Genomic DNA, 20,096 nt, shown 5'->3' on the forward strand with positions numbered 1-20,096 from the left:
TTAATCCTGGCTTCACAACAGAATACTCTTGGGGGCTCGTAGAAAATGCAGATGCCCAGGACCCACCCCCAAATATCCTGCTTTACTCTGTCATCTCACACGAGTTGGGTCCCTGTCCCGTGCCTGTCAGTGTCCGCACGACCCTGGGTACTCAGCAGATGCTCAACACCACGCTGCTAACTGACCCTTCATTGACCAAACGTTGACTTCCATTCCATCCAACCCGGCCAAGCCACGTACCTGAGAGTGAAGTGGTCTGCCACAGAGCCACTGGTCAGGGAGACCAAAAAGGTGGCTGTGTCCCCTTCCCGGACGAGGTTGAGGGGCACCGAGACGACGACGTTCTCATCCAGGCTCACCAGGGACCACCTGAGGTCGTCCTGAGTCGGGTAGACCACCACGCTCCCGACCCTCTCTCGGGCCGGCAACACCTGCTGGGGGCCGTCCTGGCCGGAGTGGGCGTTGTTCTCCCACTTCCCGTCCTCCTCCGGCGGGCACTGGCCGGCCTGGTCGGCCGGGTAGAGCGAGAAGAAGAGCTCCATGGTGGTGCCCCCAAGCAGGGCCGGGATCTCCTCCTCGGGCTCGAGGTCCAGCCCGGAGCTGAACCACTCGGGCAGCAGCTCCAGCTCGGCCACGCACAGCCCCGGGGCCCCTTGCAGCCGGCAGCTGGCCGCCACCTCCCTGGCCTCGGGGAAAGCGAACATCCTGACGCACGGCAGCTCTTCCTCGGGGTCGCCGTCATCCCAGCGCATCCCGGTGACGTAGAACAGGGTCTGCACCTTGGGTCTGTTGGAGTAGATGGAGCTGTCGAGGAGGTGAGATTTCAGCTTCCAGTTGAAGGGAAACTTCTCCATGTTTCCAAAGGATGTGGAAGTCAACAAGAGCCCCTGGGGGATGGTCTTCTCTGTTGAAAACGGGCCATAGGTGGCATTGACGGTCGGGGGGCTCCTGGCCCGGTAGATGAAGAACGACTCCACCCGAGCCCGCAGGCTGGAGTTCCTCGTGACGTCCTGGTTGGCCTCTTTAAGGAAGAAGGCCTCCTCCGCATCGGCGATGTGGAGGCTCGTGGGCAGGTAGGCAGGGAGCGAGGAGAACCTCTGGAGGCTGTCCACGATCCCCCGGCTCTCGGTCTCTGTGCGGGAAAGGAAAGCAGAGGAAGAATGAAGGCCGGGCCCCAGCGTGTGCGGCATTCTGCATCCACCGCCCCGGCAAACCGCCCCCCGGCCACGCCGCGCCCCTGCACACGGCTCTTGGGGACTCTTCCAAAACAGCCGGTGTTGAGTAGGAAGGAGCCCATTTGCCACCAAGCCAATAACCCGCAGCTGTACACTTCGCCCCGAAGGCCCGGCTCACAGACCGCAGCCGTCGTCGTGGAGTCACCCTACAGATGGTGGGCTGCACAGCTCTTGTGCCCGCCTGGGCCTACGCGCCTCGTAGAGGACCTGCTACAGCTGCGAAATTTTGATGCACTTCTGCCCATCCCTCCCAGATGCGCCATCTACATGGACATTTGGACATCTCCATAACTTTTTTAAGACGATGTTTTAGTGTTTGTTTATTTTGGACAAGGGGGGAGGGAGAGAGAGAATCCCAAGCAGGCTCCACACGCTGTCAGCACGGCGCCCGACGCGGGGCTCGAGCTCACGAACAGTGAGGCCATGACCTGAGCCAAAATGTAGGGTCAGACGCTTAACTGACTGAGCCCCCCAGGTACCCCAGATATCTCGTAATTCTTACTGAAGTGAGGGCAACGCTAGGGCTCAGCACTCCCACTTCTAGAAAGCTCTCCTCCCAAATTACTAGAGAGAATGCACAGGCGTCAATTTATCTACAAGGATGCTGGCCACACATTGCTCTGTGAACAAATTCAGAAGCACAGGTGCTGGCATCAGGGGCCTCCATGTGCACCCTGGTGCAGCCACTTCCTGACTGAACAACCTGAACAACTGACCTTGACCTCTCTGTGCCTCAGATGTCCTCATATAAAGTGGAGGTAAGCACAAGTTCTCCCCTATTGTATTGTGGGGATTAACGAGCTAGTAAACATGAAGCACTTGGGACAGTACTGACCCACAAAAACACCAACCAGTCTCTGCTGCTACTGGTACTATTATCGCTACCTGTTAGCTGAAACCATTCTAAAGATTTATTCCAAGGAGATGATGTAAACTGCACATTTTTAATATTTCTTACATTTTTTTAATGTTTATTTTTGGGAGAGAGAGACAGAACGCAAGTAGGGGAGGGGCAGAGAGAGAGGGAGACACAGAATTGGAAGCAGCTCCAGTACAGAGCCCAACACGGGGCTCAAGCCAGTGAACTGTGAGATCATGACCTGAGCCGAAGTAGGACGCTTAACTGACTGAGCCACCCAGGTGCCCCCAAACTGCACATTTTTACAGTAGATAACAGGCAGCTATAAGAAAAAGAAAGTAGAGCTACATAAACATACTTGGGAAAATGCCCATCATATGTCACTAAGTATAAAAAATGATAAACATATCGTATATGACCCTACTTGGATATTATTTCAAGATTCCCTATACACATACCCACATATATACATAGTATATATTTATGTTTCTGTGTCCATAGAACCGAAGAGAAAAGGTTTCGCCTTTTAACATCTATACTTCCACTTTCTTTAAATTTGCCACAACTGTGTATTATTTAATTAAAATATATATATATACACAAGCATGTGTATGTGTGTATGTATACATACAGGCACATGTGTGTTACTTTCAAATGGGAAAACATAGACCCAACAAGTTTAGTTTTCAAACAAAAGAGGGTTCGCCAGTGGGGGCGCCTGGGCGGCTCAGTCAGTTAGGCGTCCAACTTCAGCTCAGGTCATGATCTCACGGTTCGTGAGTTCAAGCCCCACATCGGGCTCTGTGCTGACAGCTCAGAGCCTGGAGCTGCTTCAGATGTTGTGTCTCCCTCTCTCTCTGCCCCTCCCTGCTCACACTCTGTCTCTCTGTCTCTCAAAACTAAATAAAAGCATTAAAAACATTAAAAAATAATAACAAAGAGAGTCTACCAGGAACCAGAGTTTGGCAAATCAGGCCAAAAACAAACAGGGCTTCTATCTTGCCTTGAAATAAATCTCTAGCCCTAGAGCCAAGGCAAGAAGAAATGTGTGCCGGATGGAGTGTTCCCAGTGTAGCATCGCCGGACGATAAACGGCAAATAAATACCACTCCATAGATGCTCCCTCCTGGTAACATTCTTTCTGCAGCCATTACAAATTCTGCACAATATACTTTTCTCATTTTTATAGTTTATTTACTTATTTTTGAGATGGAGAAGATGTGAGCACATGTGGGCAGAGGGAGAAGGAGAGTGAGAATCCCAAGCAGGCTCCGCACTGTCAGCGCGGAGCCTGACGTGCAACTCAGTCTCACAAACTGTGAGATCATGGCCTGAGCCGAAATCAAGAGTCGGACGCTTAACTGATGGAGCCACCGGGTGCAAAATACACTTTTCTATTGATTTAATTTGGGGGCGTTTTCAGGGCTGTCCTTGGTGAGCCTTCCTTGCCCAGAGGATGACACAATTGTATTGAGGAAATTGCGGAAAAGATACAACCATGTAGGGACTGGTGCGTCTTTTCCCCAGGAAGGTGTTCGCAAAGCAAGTTCTCTGCAAAACACTGTAATCTCACTTGCTTGTGCAACCTAAAATAGTCAGAGTTAGAGAAGCAGAGGGTAGCACGGTGATTGCCAGGGGCTGGGGTCCAGGAGGTGAAGTGGCGGAGTGTGGGTCAAATGTTCAATCATGCAAAATAAAAAAAAAACCTCTGGAGATCTAACATAGAGCATGTGACACAGTTAACAATCCAGTATTGTACACTGTAATTTGCGAAGAGCACAGATTTTAAATTAATTTTAAAGACATATACACACACATACATACACACTAGCTATGTAGAGGTCATGTATATGTAAATTAGCTTGGTTGTGGTGATTATATACATGAGTACTTACATCAAAACATCAAATTGCACACCTTAAATATATACACTTTTTACATGTCAATACTACCTCAGGAAAGGAAGGAAAGAAATGAGGGAAGGAAAGGAAGATCTTTTCAAGTGTCATCAATATGGCCAGTGCTGTGTCAGATTAATTACTGGAGAAGCAGAGTTATTACCCAGCACTCCTCAGATTATCTATCAAACTCTACTTACTACTCATTTGTCATCTTTCCAGCACTGTGGCGTGGAGGGCCATCACGGGGACAAGACAGATGCGATTTCTGCCCCAAGGAGCTGGCAAGCCCTGGAGGTGGGCACATCCAATGTATATGAAACAATTAGGAAACTGACCGTTAACACCCTTAGAAATGCCCATCCCAGGGGCGCCTGCGTGGCTCAGTCAGTTGAGAGTCTGACTTTGGCCCAGGTTACGATCTCACCGTTTGTGAGTGTGACCCCTGATTCGGGCTCTGTGCTGACAGCTCGGAGCCTGGAGCTGCTTCGGATTCTGTGTCTCCTTCTCTCTCTGCCCCTCCCCGGCTTGTGCTCTGTCTCTCAAGAATGAATAAACACTTAAAGGAAGGAAGGCAGGCAGGAAGGGAGGGAGGGGCGTCGGGTGGGTGGGCGGGAGGGAGGAAGGAAGGATTAAATGCCCATCCCAGTAATGCTAGCAATCGTGCTAGGGAAATAACCCAGAGATGAGAAAGGAGATCACTACTGCAAATAGGAATGGCACAAGCAAGATTTATCACGGCAACACACCAGAAGCTACATAAAAACCTGTCACGAGGGACACAACCAAGTCGATATGGAAAGTCATACTGTGTGCGCGACGTGAAGCGGGTCACCAGCACCACGATTTCCACAAATGTGGAGCATCGTGAGAAAATGCTTATGATGTGTTAAGTGAAAAAGCAGTCATCAAAACTCTACTCAAATTATCCCAAACCTGTGTAAAATGTAACGTGCATTACGATAGGTACTATGTATCACACAGAACATGCACGCATACCCACGTGAACACGCACACCGTACGCTGACTTTGATGCTACAGACCTACGTGTCCTCCTGAACGTGTTCTGTACATGGGGTAGGGTTTGGATGGAACGCAGAGGGGGGTGGGCAGAAATGACTTTGAAGAATTAGCCTCATCTTAAGGAAAGTTTTAGCTATTGCCGCCACCAAGGGGCAATTTGTATTTTGACAATGTCAAGCTGTCTGGAAGCGCCAATCCATACGAAATGTAAATTAGTTTCTTGGTGGTTTATTTCCCCTCTCCAAACCAGGAATTTAAATTCTAGGTGAATCTGACTATGAAATAATTGGCAAAAAGGAAACATCTGCCTTGCGCAGTTACGAGTCCCCTTCAGCGGGGCAAAGTGGGCACCCGGCCAACCAGATTTGGGAAGCAAGAGGCAGATCCAAAGTTTCCCTTCTTGTAAAATTTAGGGGAAGCCCAAGGCAAGGTTTAAATTCTGACTTATTTACAAGGGTCTAAAAGGAAATTAAACTATATGCATGTCTTAATAGGCTCTGTTTTCATTGTGGATTGGGTTTTTTTTCCTTTATCATTTGTGTCAATATTTTAGACCTCTCAAAAATTGATCCGCAAGAGATGTAAAGCCGTGCCTCCTCTCTTGTTTATTGTGGCCAAAGCCTGCATGTGATCTGAAATAACAGTGTGAGGTTTACAATCCAGCCCCACAATAACTCAAGCAAAATGCCGCACAAATTTTGTCTGAAAGCTTATATAGAAAGCCATAAAAACCAGCTGCCAGGGCCTCATTTTGTCCTCGAACCAGATAGCAACAAAATATGATTTCCAAGCCATGGGACCATGTCCTAAGAAACACATCCATGGCCTGAGAAGCTACTACCCGTCGCTTTGATCCCCGAGTGTCAGAGTGGTACTGTTCTTTCCCCCACTGGGAGGTAGACCAGGCGGCCCGGGATCCGAATGCAACATGACGTCCTATTCAGCCTGCTGATTTCCTAGAGAGTGATTCACCACCCGTCCGGGTGAGGTGGGTCCTCAGAGCATGAAATGAGGAGCCTCATGAGATCCCACTGAACAGGGCTCCTCACACACACCCTCATCGTGAACCAGGCAGGGACTCAAGCTCAGGTTCGCTGAGAGCACAAGGTGGTGCCAGAAGGATGCTCCGCAGCTGTGGCCGGGAACCCCCCAGAATGACGCAATGCACAGGAAACCGGGAACCCTGGCCAGACCCGAGTGCACGGAACTACATCACTGCCATGTCTGGCACATAAAACATCCCTGGGCTTAAGCCCAGGTGAGGATCCGTGGGACGGACAGCCCTGAGTCCCAGGACAGTGCGGCGTGACCCAGCTCCCACGCAGGGACTCGCGTTTTCACTCTCGTTGCCAGCCTCCCTGACGGCTCATCATCGGTCCTGAGGCTCCTGGTCGCCCGCCTAAGGGTCCCGGCCCACGACATTTCCAGTTCGCACAAGACAAAGCAGGGCATGCATGGCCAGGTGACAAAGGCTCTTGGAAAAGAGCCCACGAGAGACCTTCGTCACTGATCTGTCAGAGTGTGGTCCTGACTCGGCTGATCGTTCTCACCCCTGGCTGTGCACAGATGCACAGGGTGCAAACATATATGGTACCTGGGCCTGCTCGCCAAATAGGCTGAGATGGCCTCGGGAGGGGCCCAGTGTTTTCTGTGTCCCCTAGAGGATTCAAAAGAATAGCAACGCAGAGTACTGCTCCACAAGGTCAAAGACACTACTGAGCACACAGTAGGTGCTTTGCATGTATATTCAAAAATTACACCATTCATTGCCTTGAGAGTAAGTCTTGGGGAACACGCCCTCAAGTCCATTAAGGTCGGTGATAAGACAAAAGATAGAGAAATAAGGACCGATGGAATCAACATTGTCACCACCACCTGCCTGATCCTTGTGACGCATCAAGCACTATCCTAAAGCACCTCACAGGGAGTAACTCTCAATCTTCGCAATCTTTCGGTGAGGAGGATTTGATTATTATCCTCGCTGGTCGATGTGGAAACTGAGGCACGGGGCAGGTTACGGGACCCGCCTGAGATCACACGGCTAGGAAGCAGCAGAGGCGGAATTCCATCCAGGCAGGCCACCTCCAGGCAGAGCTCACGGTCCCCACCACCTCGTTCTGCTGCCAGAGGCAAGCTCAGCAAAGAACATGCACACTGTGCAGGCGCCAGCCGTGACTCAGGAGCGGCGAAGGGGCCTCTGAGCCGCCTGGCACTCAAAGCACAGATGAGGTCACCAGTTGGACACTGTCCAGAAGAGGAAAGCAAGAAGCAAAGTTTCTCCTGGTCTCGAGAGAAATCTGTCGGCTGGGCGCTCCCGCAGGGCCCCTCCCAAGGAACACGTCCACGGCCCCCCCACGCCCCACTGTGGGCGCATCTGCACGCCTCCTGTGGTGCCCTTCCCGGCAAGGTGGCTTCAGCGGTGACGGACAATCAAGGGAAAGTCTGCAGATGACAACACCAAAGGAGCATGGGCTGAGAGAGCGGACAGCTGGTGGAAAGTCCGGCCTCATAGAAAAGCACACTCCAGCTTTTGATCGGAGAGAAGTCCACCCTTCACCCTCTCCGTGCCCCCCCCCACCCCCGCAACGAACAAGCTTTCTTATCAAACCAGCCACAGTCAGAAAGAGATGGGTGGCAGGACACTGGAGATTCTATCCTCGGGCAAATTCCAGGGGTACAAATATTCTACGTAGATGATAAAAGGCCAGTGCACAATCTTTAAAAGGTAACAGACAGTATCCATCTTTTTTTCATGATGATTCACATCTGCTTTTATGCTGGGAAAGTCCTCCTCCTACCCCAGGATCAAATACACGCTCAGACTGTCATCTAGTCTTCTGTGGGTGAGTGCATGTGCACGCACGTGTGGGTCTACACGATTACGTGTCATTCTTTTCTACTGAGGTGTATTTGACAATTAAAAGTGTATATACTTAAGGTGTACGATTTGATGATTTGATACACATATACACTGTGAAATAATCATCACAATCAAGCTAACTCGCCTCCGAGGGTGCTGGGTATGTGAATTAGCTAGATTTTTCCCCCTTTTTTGGGTAGTGAGAATATGACAGATCTACCCTCTTTGCAGATTTCAGGGACACTGAACTCTTAAATTTCTCGTGGTGTATAACGTGAAGTGGGAATCTGGTGATGGTAACTAGCACACACTGAATCCACCAGTGGGGAGTTTTTTTTTTTTATTTTTTTTTTATTTTTTAAGGAGAGACCAAGTATGAGGAGGGGAAGGACAGAGAGAGAGGGAGACAGAATCTGAAGCAGGTTCCAGGCTCCGAGCTGTCAGCCAGAGCCTGGTGCGAGGTTTGAACTCATGAACAACAAGATCATGACCTGAGCCAAAGTCAGATGCAGATGCTCAACTGACTGAGCTACCCAGGTGGCCCCCCCAGTAGGAGTTTAGGTGGAATTCATAGCTTAAGGGAAGGGTGTTGAACACCTTGGGGGTGGAGTTTTTAAAGAAGTAATTAAGTTAAAATGAGGTCACCATGCCGGGCCCTAATCAGGCATGACTAGTACCTTGCAAGGGCACAGCCGTGCACAGACACACACCCAGGAAAGACCACATAAGGATACGGGAGGAGCTGTCCACAGGGACAGCAGAGAAGCCTCAGACGAAATTGACCCGCTGACACCATAACCTTGGGCATCTGGCCTCCAGAGTTGTGAGGAAATACATTTCTGTGGTTTGGGGACTCGGTTTGGGGTGCCTTGTCATGGCGGCCCTAGCAAACTCACACAGGTCACCTCTCTATCAAGTTTCTGGTAGCTGGACTTGCCTATGTTTTGCTCTCCACGTTCACTTTGGAATTACTGTGTGAAACGGCCCATCCCAGAACCAAGTGGACTCTCACCTGGACGCGAGGCTCTGCATAGGAGGGTCATGAATGCCTTTCAACTTTCTGCTAGATCTTTCTGTGTGTTTTCAACTCTCCTACAATGAACATGTCTTGCTTATTCAGACTAAGAGAAATATTGACATTCTTCCTTTTAGAAAGAAAGATGCGAAATTTGATTTTAAGTGGAAGACTGAATACACTCATTGCCCTGCATCTCCACAGAAACTCCACAGAAATAAAAGCATAAAAGTACAAAAAGGAATAAGCCTATTATCTAGAGAAATGGAAGAAGCCCATCTGAAGATGAAATATTTCAACAAGTCTATGGAAGGCAACAAGTGGAGGGAAGTGCATTGATGGAGGGGCAAAACAGCAGAGGAAATCTTGCGCTAGAACATTCTGTGCATGCCACAGAGGGTCTCAGTCTTCTGTGCCCACTGGGACCCAGGCTCGATGTTGGTACATGTGGCAATGACGGGGGAAAGTGGGGCATAACTAAATTCTGTAGCTCGGAAGCTCCCTGCAGACAGGCCCTCCTCCCAATGTCGCCACCCTGAGTAAAGGCAGAATAGTAACATCCACTCGAGACTGCACTAACCCTTGAGAGAAACTTCAGGGTCCTGGTGCTGAGTCAGGGTCATCCTGAGTGAGGACATAGGTGGGATAGCCCCGTGCAACCGTGGGGACCAAAGTTACACACTGAGCAAGTAATACGGGACGTCAGAAGGAGCCGGCCAGGGCACGAGATAAAAGCATAAACAAAACAAAAGAAGCCCCTACTTGCTAAGCCCTGGTGGCCAGGGGTTTCTGATACCTGCAGCCAAATGCAATGTTAGCTGGTAAGAAAGGAGGGTAGGAGGGTGTGTGCATTACCTTCACCCTCCTCGCTTGTACGGACAGCCCTGCTGCCCAGATGTGATCACTCCAGGAGCTGCGCTAGAATAGTACGCAGAATTATAGAAATAATCATGAGCAGAACTGTACGCGGAAACGGCCGGAGGTGGCGGACTTCGGGGAGGGAGATCAAAGGCACAGAGGGATGGAAGACCATCACCTTTCTCTGGAGGTTACGCCATTGCCATGTTATCTCCCCCCCGGTGCACGTGGGGCCATGACGATGAGTAGACTATCTGCATGAACCCAGAACTCGCCACACAGAGGAGGGAAGCACTGAACAGTGTCGGAAGCTGGAGTCGGGGCATGAGGGGAGAGCAGCTTGAGTTTAGAAGATGAGGCATCGTGTCGGGGCGGGGGGCGGGGGGGAGATGGCTACTTGTCAAAAAAAAGTCTTTCTATCCATAGAATTGCATATGGCACATCAGCGAGGAGCCTCCCCGGCCTCCCCTGCGTCTGCATCCAGCCCCGGCCAGTGAAATGTGAACATAAGAGCCGGCGTATTACACTGAAGCCAAAATGGATATCTTTTTCCTTCCAGCCGGCAGAAGAGGAGGGGTCTGAGGCCCTGGTTGTGGCAGAGCCCTAAGCTGGAAGGAGCCTGGGCCCCCGAGCCCCGCCTGGAGCACAGCCTGCCAACACGAACACCCACGCTGGCCACGGGCGAGGACTCACTCGGTGTGCTAAGCCAGGGCCGACGTTTGTTTATTACGGCGGCCAGTGACCCCTCGCCAACACAACACGGTGCAGGCTAACAATCCGGAGAGCTGTGGCCCTGCTTAAATCACACCCCTCCTCCTTCGTGTAAACTGGGCCTTTGTTAGCGAGGAGGAGGAAGACGTTCAGAGGAACAAAGCGAGGGGCTGTGAAGCCAACGAGAGAAGTTTCCACGGGGCACCAGATGTAGAAAGAGCATTATTAAACGGATTATATAGATCTTAGTGACAGTAATTTTGACCTCCTAGAGGCACCGTCAGCTGTTAAACAGTAGGAAATGTTGATGACCTTGTTCTAATTTCCATTTATATTTATTCTAAATTGGACACCTCAAGAGATTGTTTAAATAAAAGAGGGAAATTCACTAAGTGATGCTGACAGGTCGGCCCCTCTCTGGGCGGGAGGCAGCTGATGCTCACTGGAGGCAGAGGGACAACTGGGCTGGGCCCCCAGGCCTGTCGTCGGCTCAGCTGATGTGCCGAGACAAGTCACTTCATCCCTCTGAGATTCAATTTGCGTCCGTGGCAAATGGGGCGTCACCTCCCGCCACCTGGAGGGAAACCCCAATCTGTGACTCATTACCATGCAGCTCCATTTATAGGAATGTCGGAGGAGGACCTTCTTTGCTTGGGACTTCTCACCTGCTCAGACCTGACTTCCCTCCCTCCGGTCACTCCCGATCTCAGGTCCCAGAAAACCCATACCAAGTCTGAACAAAACTGGACTTCAATGGCGGTCAGGGCTGGAGGCTCTACGCACGGGTTAGCACCAGGCTTGCCTGGATTCGGCATCTAAACGATGTCATCGATGTGGGTTTTCACAAACGTCTTCAACGGGCGGGTGGCGAAACAAACGGTACATCTACTGAAGGGAACATTACTCAGCAAGAACGAGAGAAGGGTGCCTGATGGATACACAACCTGAATACATTTCACACGCAGGATTCTGGAAGTATGAAGGCAATCTCACAAGGCTGCCTACTCTGTGACTGCACTTACATGGCATTCTAGAACAATCAAGACTGGAGGGATGGAGAATAATAGGTCACGGACTGCTAGGAATTATGGGATGGGAAGGGTCTGGCCACAGAGTTATTTTTGTAAGTATCGGGATGGGCCTGATGGAACCGTTGTGTTTGCTGGTTGTGACGGTGCTCACACAAACTATGTATGTGTCAAAACCTCACTGCACTATATGCCAAAAAGAGCAAATTTTACTGAAAGTAAATTTTAAAGCCCATCTTTTTTTAAGATGCATTTTTATCCTTCACTCTGCTCTTTTCCGCGGAGCTGGTCTGAGTCTCAATCTGCACAGCCCAGCACAATTTGCATCACCACACTTCACATTTTCCTTCCTTCACATCCAGCAACACCAAGGAGGTTTTCCTTCCCCCACTTTGCAGGGGAGAAGGGTGGGGCGTCTCCCTGCCTCTGATGGGCCACACGCCCATCCCTGAAGCAATCACGATGGCCGGAGGAATGGCCTGCTCTGACTGGCTCAGCCAAAGTCACGTGTCTCTTCTGGGAAGGGGAGCCTAGAGGCAGATGGAGGGCGGTTCCCCCAAAGCATCATCAGGGTACTGCTGTGACAAGAAGAACACGGATGTGTTTTGTAAGAAGCTACACAAGAATCTACTCAGTTACCCAAATGGAACAATTTCCACCAGGTCAAGGCTGATTTCTTTACATAAATATTCTCAACAGTGTTGGTTTGAAGAAAAGAAACCAGGAATACACCTGGGGTCACAAACCAGACATGTGAGCCATTACCCTGGACAGATGAGTTACCTTTATTTTTTAATGTTATTTTTGAGAGAGAGACTGATCACGAGTGGGGGGAGGGGCAGAGAGAGAGAGAACGAGCGGGTGAGGGGCAGAGAGAGGAAGGCACAGAATCCGAAGCAGCTCCAGGCTCTGAGCTGTCAGCACAGAGCCTGACGCGGGGCTCAAACCCACAAACTGTGAGATCGTGACCTGACTGGAAGTCAGAGGCTTAACTGACTGAGCCATCGGAGCTCTCCCAAATGAGTTACCTTTCAGAGCATGACCTATTCCGTTTGAAACACACATCGGAAAATCTGAACCCAGGACCCCCAAAAACCGAACATCCCCTGCAGGGCTGAACAGCATACTTCAGGATAGTGAGTCTCCCTGAGCGATCTCAGCGGGCGGCAATGAAACAAGCAGACCCCTGGCCCGAAGCACAGAAGGGCCCGCGGCTGTGTTAATACCCTGCGGTCACACCCGTACCTCTGAAACTCAAGAGTTTATCTTTGACCTTGCGCTTTGTAAGTGGAGGCTATCAGGACGAGGACGCAGGCACACAAGCATGTTCACAGCATGCACATCTGCTGGCCTTTGCTGCTCGAGTTGCACACTGCGTTCTGCAGGGCCCAGGAGGCCAGGATTCCGGGGGACCAGGATACAGGGGAGGGTCAACGAGACCAAAGCCAGTACAGAGGAGTGGGTTGCACCTGTGGCAGGGGCGCCGGCGGCTCGGAGAAGCTATGTTCTACATTCAAACCAGAACTTCCTTCAAATGCAGGAAAAAGGGCAAGTGTGGCGGAGCGCATGCCTGTCGACGACAGAAAGACACCACGTTCTGCACACAGCTCCGTGGTTACGGGAAGAACCAAACTCTCACGCGTGTGTCAGCTACGCAGTGGGCCGCGTGTTGTTTCGAGGATTGTGCATGTACGTTAATTGCTCTTATATTTGCATTTGCAGCTGGTATTTCACAATCAAACAATGGGTAGTACATACACCACATTAACAGAAGGGAAGATAAAAATCCTATGGCCACCTCCTCAGTCATTGGGCTTCTGACTTCAGCTCAGGTCATGATCTCACAGCTCGTGGGTTCGAGCCCCGCGTCGGCTCTGTGCTGACAGCTCAGAGCCTGGAGCCTGTTTCAGATTCTGTGTCTCCCTCTCTCTCTGCCCCTCCCCTGCTCACGCTCTGTCTCTGTCTGTCTCAAAAATAAACTATAAAAAAAAATTTTTAAGGTTAAACACCATGATCTGAAACATTTCTCCTACAATCCTAGTGACCCTCTACTTGCTTGAAGACCCCTCAACAAACTTGAGCTCATTTTCTGTCTGAACTAATTTCTCGCAACAATGGAGCAGGTAAATGAAGCCCGGAAGCAGGAAGGGAAGAGCGATGGAAAAAGACAAGCAGAGGGTACAGCCTACTTTTGAGGAACTTAACATTTTCATTGAGAAGACAAATCTACAGTTAAAAAACTGACAATAAGAATAAGTAAAGTATGTAGCATTGTTCATTTGCCTGATGTAGGTTGTACGTGCTGCCAAATCTCAGAGAAAGAATAAACCGGTATTGACTGGGAAACTATCACAAGTTTATCACTAGTGGTATCCAAAAATGAAATATTGGCAATAACCAGGGATTGTCCTGTGCCCACAATGGGCCAGTCACTGTTTAACTGCTTTACATGTATTAGCTCCTTACATCTTTATTCTTTACACGATTCTGAGATAAGGTATTATTCTCAACGTTTTATTATTAATGCAATCATTTACCTAACTTTGTAGTGCTGTGTCTATCCATTTTATAGGTTTAAAAAGGAAGGCACAGAGATGTCAAGAAACATGCCTAAGGTCACACAGCACATAAGGGGTGGAGTCCAGACTCTCCTCACTGATCTCTGCAGGCTCCTGGAGCCGCTTATTTCCCTCGCGTTAGGTCCCACGCTGCAAAGCCCAGACTCAGTCACCTGCTTTCTCCCAAAGCAAAGAAGGGCTCCATTATCCCTTCGGACGGCCCAGAAGTCCACGGGGTTTTACCTATAAAGAATGCAAGGGAAGGAATGGAAACTCCCTCCCCACAGTGGCCCCGGGGGGCTCTGCAAGGAGCCCTTGTCACAGGTAAACTCGCTTTCAACAAGAGATCTGGGCACGGGGGTCCTGATGGGGACAAGACAAAAAAACCTCTCAGGCGCTTCTACGGCGTGGGCGGAGTCAGCCTGAGAGGGAGGGGACAAAGGGGACCGATGGCCCTTCTGGAGGTGGCGGCAGCGTGTGGACGCCGTGGGGTGCCCGCCCCCAGCCCAGCTGCCCCCGACCCCTGTCCCCGAGGTCGCCGGCGCAGGGACCCGGGGCCCCGTCGCGCGGCAACACTGCCACCTAGCGGCCGAGGCTGTGGCGGCCGGGTGACAGCGGGCGGTCGTTCCCGCTGCTTTCTCACCGCCCTTGGCCCCAGCGACTCACATCGCGGGGCTCCTGCGGGCAAGTCACAGGCCGGTTCAGTGAGAAGGGCTTTTCCCCCCCTCCAGGACCCCTGCGGCGGCCGCTGAGCCCTGGGAGGCCGCGAGCCCCTGCGACCTTGCACACACCCCCGCCCCAGCCCCCTTCCCCCAGAGGAATCTCACCGCGCCCGACACGGTGGGGGCCTGGATCGGCCGCATGCTTCCAGGGAAATCTGGAGGTTTTAACCGAAAGGCCTTTTCTTCATTTCATCTGCATTTGCTCCAGGAGGGAACCCCTCTCTCTGACCCCAAACTGCCCCTGCCCTTCCTCTCACAGACCACCTGAGTACTGAGGTTCTCCTGCCCCCCACCCCCGCCCCCCGTGGGATTAGATGTGAAAAGGCCCATCCCAGCAGAGATCAACCCAGCCTGTGGCCACAGCAGAGCCACCCGGCTCTGAGGGAACTGTCCCCATGGAATTAGCAAACCCATCGCCTATTCTCAATGCAGCCAGAGGCTACTCAGGCCCAGCCCATGCTCCTGGCTCCCCAGGAAGCCCCCAAACCCAAGGCGTAGGGGGCAGGTGACCCCCATCTCCACAGCAGGCGACCTTGGCTGGAAATATCCACCTGCCTCTCCGCCAGCTGGTCTCCGCGGCCAGCACCTTGGCCCCTCCTGGGAACATGTGAAAGAGGAAGACAGGAATATGGTCCTCAGGGTTTGTGGTGTCAGATGGGCTGGGTCAGGCATGCCCGTCTGCCTTCCTCGCCTGTCGATGGCCAGCCTGCCCCGTGTCTTCACGTGGCAGAGAGACGAGTCTCCTCCTAAGGGCACTGACCCCATCACGGGGGCCCCTCCTTCAGGGCCTCATCTATCCCTAATCACCCCTACAGCCCCACCTCCTCACAGGGCCACACTGGAGGACCGGGCTTCAATCTGTGGTTTGGGGGGGGGGGGGGCACAGACACTAAGTGCCTTACCGCCATTCATCCATCAGGTGCTCACTGAGCGCCCGCTGTGGGCAGGTCCTGGGCAGAGCGCCGGGATCACCGCGCACGACGGGCGGACGCAGCCTCGCCCTGCTGGAGCTGGGCCTCACTGGGGGCAGGAGCATGAATGAGCCGCTCCATAAGGAAAAGCGAGTGTGGTGACGGATGGATGCACGGAGGAGGGGCACGTGACGCGACCCGGCGGAACCAAAACAGATGAACCCGCGGACGAGGCTGCCTCGGGTCTGCCCAAACTGCATCCACCCGCGACCTCAGAATGTGACCTTACATGGAAACGGGCTTTGCAGACAAAATCAGGTCATGATGGATTAAATCCAAGGATGAGTGTATTTTTTAAAAGAAAGGACAGGGATTATCACAGACACAGAGAAGACGTCCATGTGGACACTGAGGCAGAGATCACAGGGATATGTCCACACGCCAAGTAATGCCGGGGGCCCCCAGGGGCCGGGGCCGGGCATGGGGTGGACCCTCCCTCTGTGTCTCCGAAAGGAATGGACCCACCATGAGTTTGGACTTGGGTTCCAGGGCTGCGAGACAATGCGTTTGTGTTCTTCTAAGCCCCAGTTTGTGGTCATTTGGTCCAGCGGCTCCAGGAATCCAAAGGGCACATGGAATGAACCAGGTCAAGGGGTGGGAAAGAGGGTTGTGGGCAGAGGCAAAGAGCATGGGCCAAGGGCAGAGGCGAGGCGGGGGAACGCGGAGACCCGAGGAGGGGCAGTGAGGGCTCCAGACGAGGCTGGAGAGGAAGGAAGATCCAGGCCGCACGGGGCCAGCCTGATGGTGTCTGGCCCTCATCCTGGGGGCAAAAGGAAGTGGCTTTTGCAGACGACATCATGGGAATGTGGCACCTTCAATGCAATTCAGCACACCTTCGCCTGGGGATAACAGAGAAAGGACCCAAAGCGAGAATGACCCAGAATGCCGAAGGTCCTGGTCATGGAGGGTGGCGACCTGGTTATATAAATGCGCCAAAGACAGCCTCCAAATTTTGGCCCCCATATTCTTTACTTCTTCAGAGCAGGTTAGGACCATCACTTCAAAGATGGCTGGTGCCAAACTCCATCTCTTACACATCCAATTCCTTTAAATATAGCCCAAATCGGCATATTTTTAGCCACTTGGAGCCTGCCTGCTTTGCATATCCCGTGAAACTGCACCCAACATCTGCTACCCACAGGAATGAGAACCCACCCTGGGCTATAAAAGACCCCAACCTGAAGACTCCCACTGCACTGCTGGGGGGTGGCACCTAGACACCAGCCCTCTGTCTAGGTCCCCACCTCCCCTTGCCTCCAAGAGCCCTCATCCTTCCACCTGGGGGGCGGGGGCTCTGTTTCTGGAAGGGTCTCCTACAGTGGGAACCTCCCGATCATGCATCCTGTCCTAGAGCAAACCAAATAAAGCTCGTGGTTGCTGCCCACCCCACGGCACATACTTTTGTTTGATCAGCTCTGATAATCCCCAAACCCGCCACGATCTCTTCTGCAAAAAGGCTGCCAGGATGGAGAGAAGATGCAAGATGAGATGTTGGCCGTGGAAACGGACTGGGTGCGGCAGAGGGGAGGGGGCGAGAGAAGGAAGTCAGGGCGCTGCTCGGACTGGGCAGGTGAGGCTGGGGCAGTCCCTGAGAGGGGAGAAGGTGCCAGGGAGGCTGAGGGGCTCTTTGTGGGGCACAGTGACATGGAAACGGGCGTGAGCCCCCCTGCCCGCGAGGACGCGAGGGAGATGCTGGCGCTGACGCTCAGGACAGAGCTCTGACACGAGAAGTGAGGGTCGTCCGAGGGAGGTGGTGACTGAGGCAATGGGAAGAAAGAGCAAGAAGGCTGCAGAGGGGGAAGGAGGGCAGGGAGGGGAGACGCCCTGCGATGCCCACGGGTCCGCAGGTGCCAAGGAGGTGGCGAGAAGACTTAGAGAGGTGTCTAGGACAGGGAAAGGGCGCAGCACGCCGTGCGACGCGCGGCTGGCTTTGGGGACGAGGGAGCTGGCCCTGAGAAGCGGCTCCAAGGACCCCAGGGTGGGGGTGGGGGCAGGTTCAGGGGAGAGGAGCCAGCCAGAGGCACGATGGTGGTGGTGAGGCGTGAGCATAACACGAGGAAGGACGCGTGGAGGACAGACAGCTCAGGCCAGGAGTGAGGGCTCCGGCCCCAAACCTTCCTGCCAGCTCCAGCTCACCCACTTCCGACGTCGGGTGGAGAGGGACCTGGCGCCCTTCCTGGGCCTGCCACGGAGCACTCCCTGTGGAATGTGGGGCACGGCCTGAGGGCCCCAGGTCCCTGCCTTGCCTCCAATCTCCCAATCCTTAACTCCCACCACCCCCTTCAAACAGCGTCAAGCTGATGTTTACCACTCAGGTTGCTATGACAACGGAATGTCAGAGTGTGCTCCATTTTGAGCTCATACCGTCTTTACTGAAAACAGGTCAATGAGGAGGGCAGGTAGCTTTTTCAGCAGAATCTGAAATACTGAAATAGAGAATGTGGAGCCCAAGACCAATCACTCAAGGGAAGAGTAATTCTTCTCCCCCAGATAATGGACAGATCACAGATCCATTCTTCTCCAGCTCAAAGGCACAGGGAGAGGCCAAGTGCCAGGGCCTTAGGAGTCTTTTTCTTACGATTAGGTATTTGTCAGTTGCCTTCTCCATACCTTCTCTCCCTTTGGGGAAAATCTTAGTGGTCTGGTCACTGATGGTCTTGTGACCCAACGCAGCGGCATTACGGAATATGGAAATATTGGGACAGACACTGAGGCTCCCAGAAGAGCCCTCCCCTCATCCCAGGGACATGGCGGTGTGGGGGTGCGTGCTCAGGGACCGCAGAGGGAAGTCACCACACTGAGCAGGCCCTGGGAGCACCGGCGGAGCCCACATTGGGGAAAGCAAGATCGAAGCCGGCAAGCCAGGTCCGTAGGGACACAGCCTGAGCTGCGATCAAGCCGCCATCTTCTGTGTGAGGAATCCATCTACACACACAACTCGTTGCATGCGGCACAAGGAAGAGCCCAGGGCACATGCACCCCAATGTTTACAGCAGCGCTATTGACCACAGCCAAAATATGGGAAGAGCCCAGATGTCCATCGACAGACAAACAGATAAAGATGTGGCGTATGCACACAATGGAATATTATGCAGCAATGAAAAAGAAGGGAATCTTGCCATCTGCAACAATGTAGTTGATACTAGAGTGTATTATGCTGAGTGAAATAAGTCAGTCAAAGACAAGTATATGATTTAACTCATATGTGAAATTTAAGAAATGAAACAGATCATAGGGGAAGGGAAAATAAGATAAAAACAGAAATGAGAGAAAACATAAGAGACTCTTAAATCCAGAGAACAAACTGAGGACTGCTGGTCAGGTGTTGGGTGAGGGGCGGGCACTGAGGAGGGCACTTGCCGGGATGAGCACTGGGTGTCACCTGTAAGTGAGGAGTCAAATTCTGCTCCTGAAATCATTATTACACCATGTGTTAACATAGTGTACATAACATACAGTAAAATTTTACATTTTAAACAAAATTTTAAACAAATTTTAAACAGAGTTTAAAAACAAAAAAAAAAAGAAGAGCCCACAGCACCCCGTGAGATTCCACGACTTGTGTATAAAGAGAAACTCCCAGGGTCACCTGGGTGGCTCAGTCGGTTAAGCATCCGACTTCGGTTCAGGTCATGATCTCGCAGCTCGTGGGTTCATCTGTGCTGACAGCTCAGAGCCTGGAACCTGCTTCAGATCCTGTGTCTCCCTCTCTCTCTGCCCCCTCCCACTTAAGCTCTGGCTCTCTCTCAAAAATAAATAAACATTAAAAATTTTTAAAAAAGAGAGAGAGAGAAACTCCCACCCAGAAGACAGTGAGCCAGAAGCTGGAAAAAGAAAACCGAAAGGTCCTTTAAAAACAACCACCAAGGGTGAGGAGCACAATACAAGCGGTGAACACCCTCTTGCATCATAAACATGAGCCAGCCTCAGATCAGATAAGAGAGGCCCCGTGTTTGTGGAATTCTCTGCAAAAATGTCACATCCCTGATCAATGACTTTCAAAATGCCACCATCCATGCATTCAAATAATAATCCTTTGAATGCTTAATGAATAAATGCATTGACAAACAGATTACTTTCTAATCATTTCTCCAATGTTGCCGCATCTTTCAAAGAGACCCAAAACAAGCCGATCTGTACTGGAGAATCGCTCCCGTCTCCATGAGGCAGGGGTCGTGAGCATCGTCCCGCCCCTGGCCGGCGTGAGAGGCTCCAGGCCAGGTCCCTCATTCTATGGGGCAGGGAGACGCTCCCGCTTTCATGAGAATTCAAAAGGCTTCTCATCAGTTGGGACGTCGTGCTTTCTTTCCTCTGGGCTTCAAGGGTTTGTGTTTCTTCCTCACCCATATGTTGCCAAG

General features: G+C 51.9%; 1 protein-coding gene across 1 annotated transcript in view; it reads right to left on the reverse strand.

Moving 5' to 3' along the window:
• The window catches only part of LOC120234796 (transmembrane protein 132B), a 368,719-nt gene that overhangs the window by 217,926 nt on the left and 130,697 nt on the right, over positions 1-20,096 (reverse strand). Inside the window, exon 2 of the mRNA XM_039236821.1 lies at positions 241-1,132. Coding sequence (XP_039092752.1) covers positions 241-1,132 — 892 coding nt within the window. The remainder of the gene's footprint in view (positions 1-240; positions 1,133-20,096) is intronic.

Source organism: Hyaena hyaena, unplaced genomic scaffold (assembly GCF_003009895.1).
Source record: "Hyaena hyaena isolate Hyena2069 unplaced genomic scaffold, ASM300989v1 scaffold_0, whole genome shotgun sequence".
NCBI lineage: Eukaryota > Metazoa > Chordata > Mammalia > Carnivora > Hyaenidae > Hyaena > Hyaena hyaena.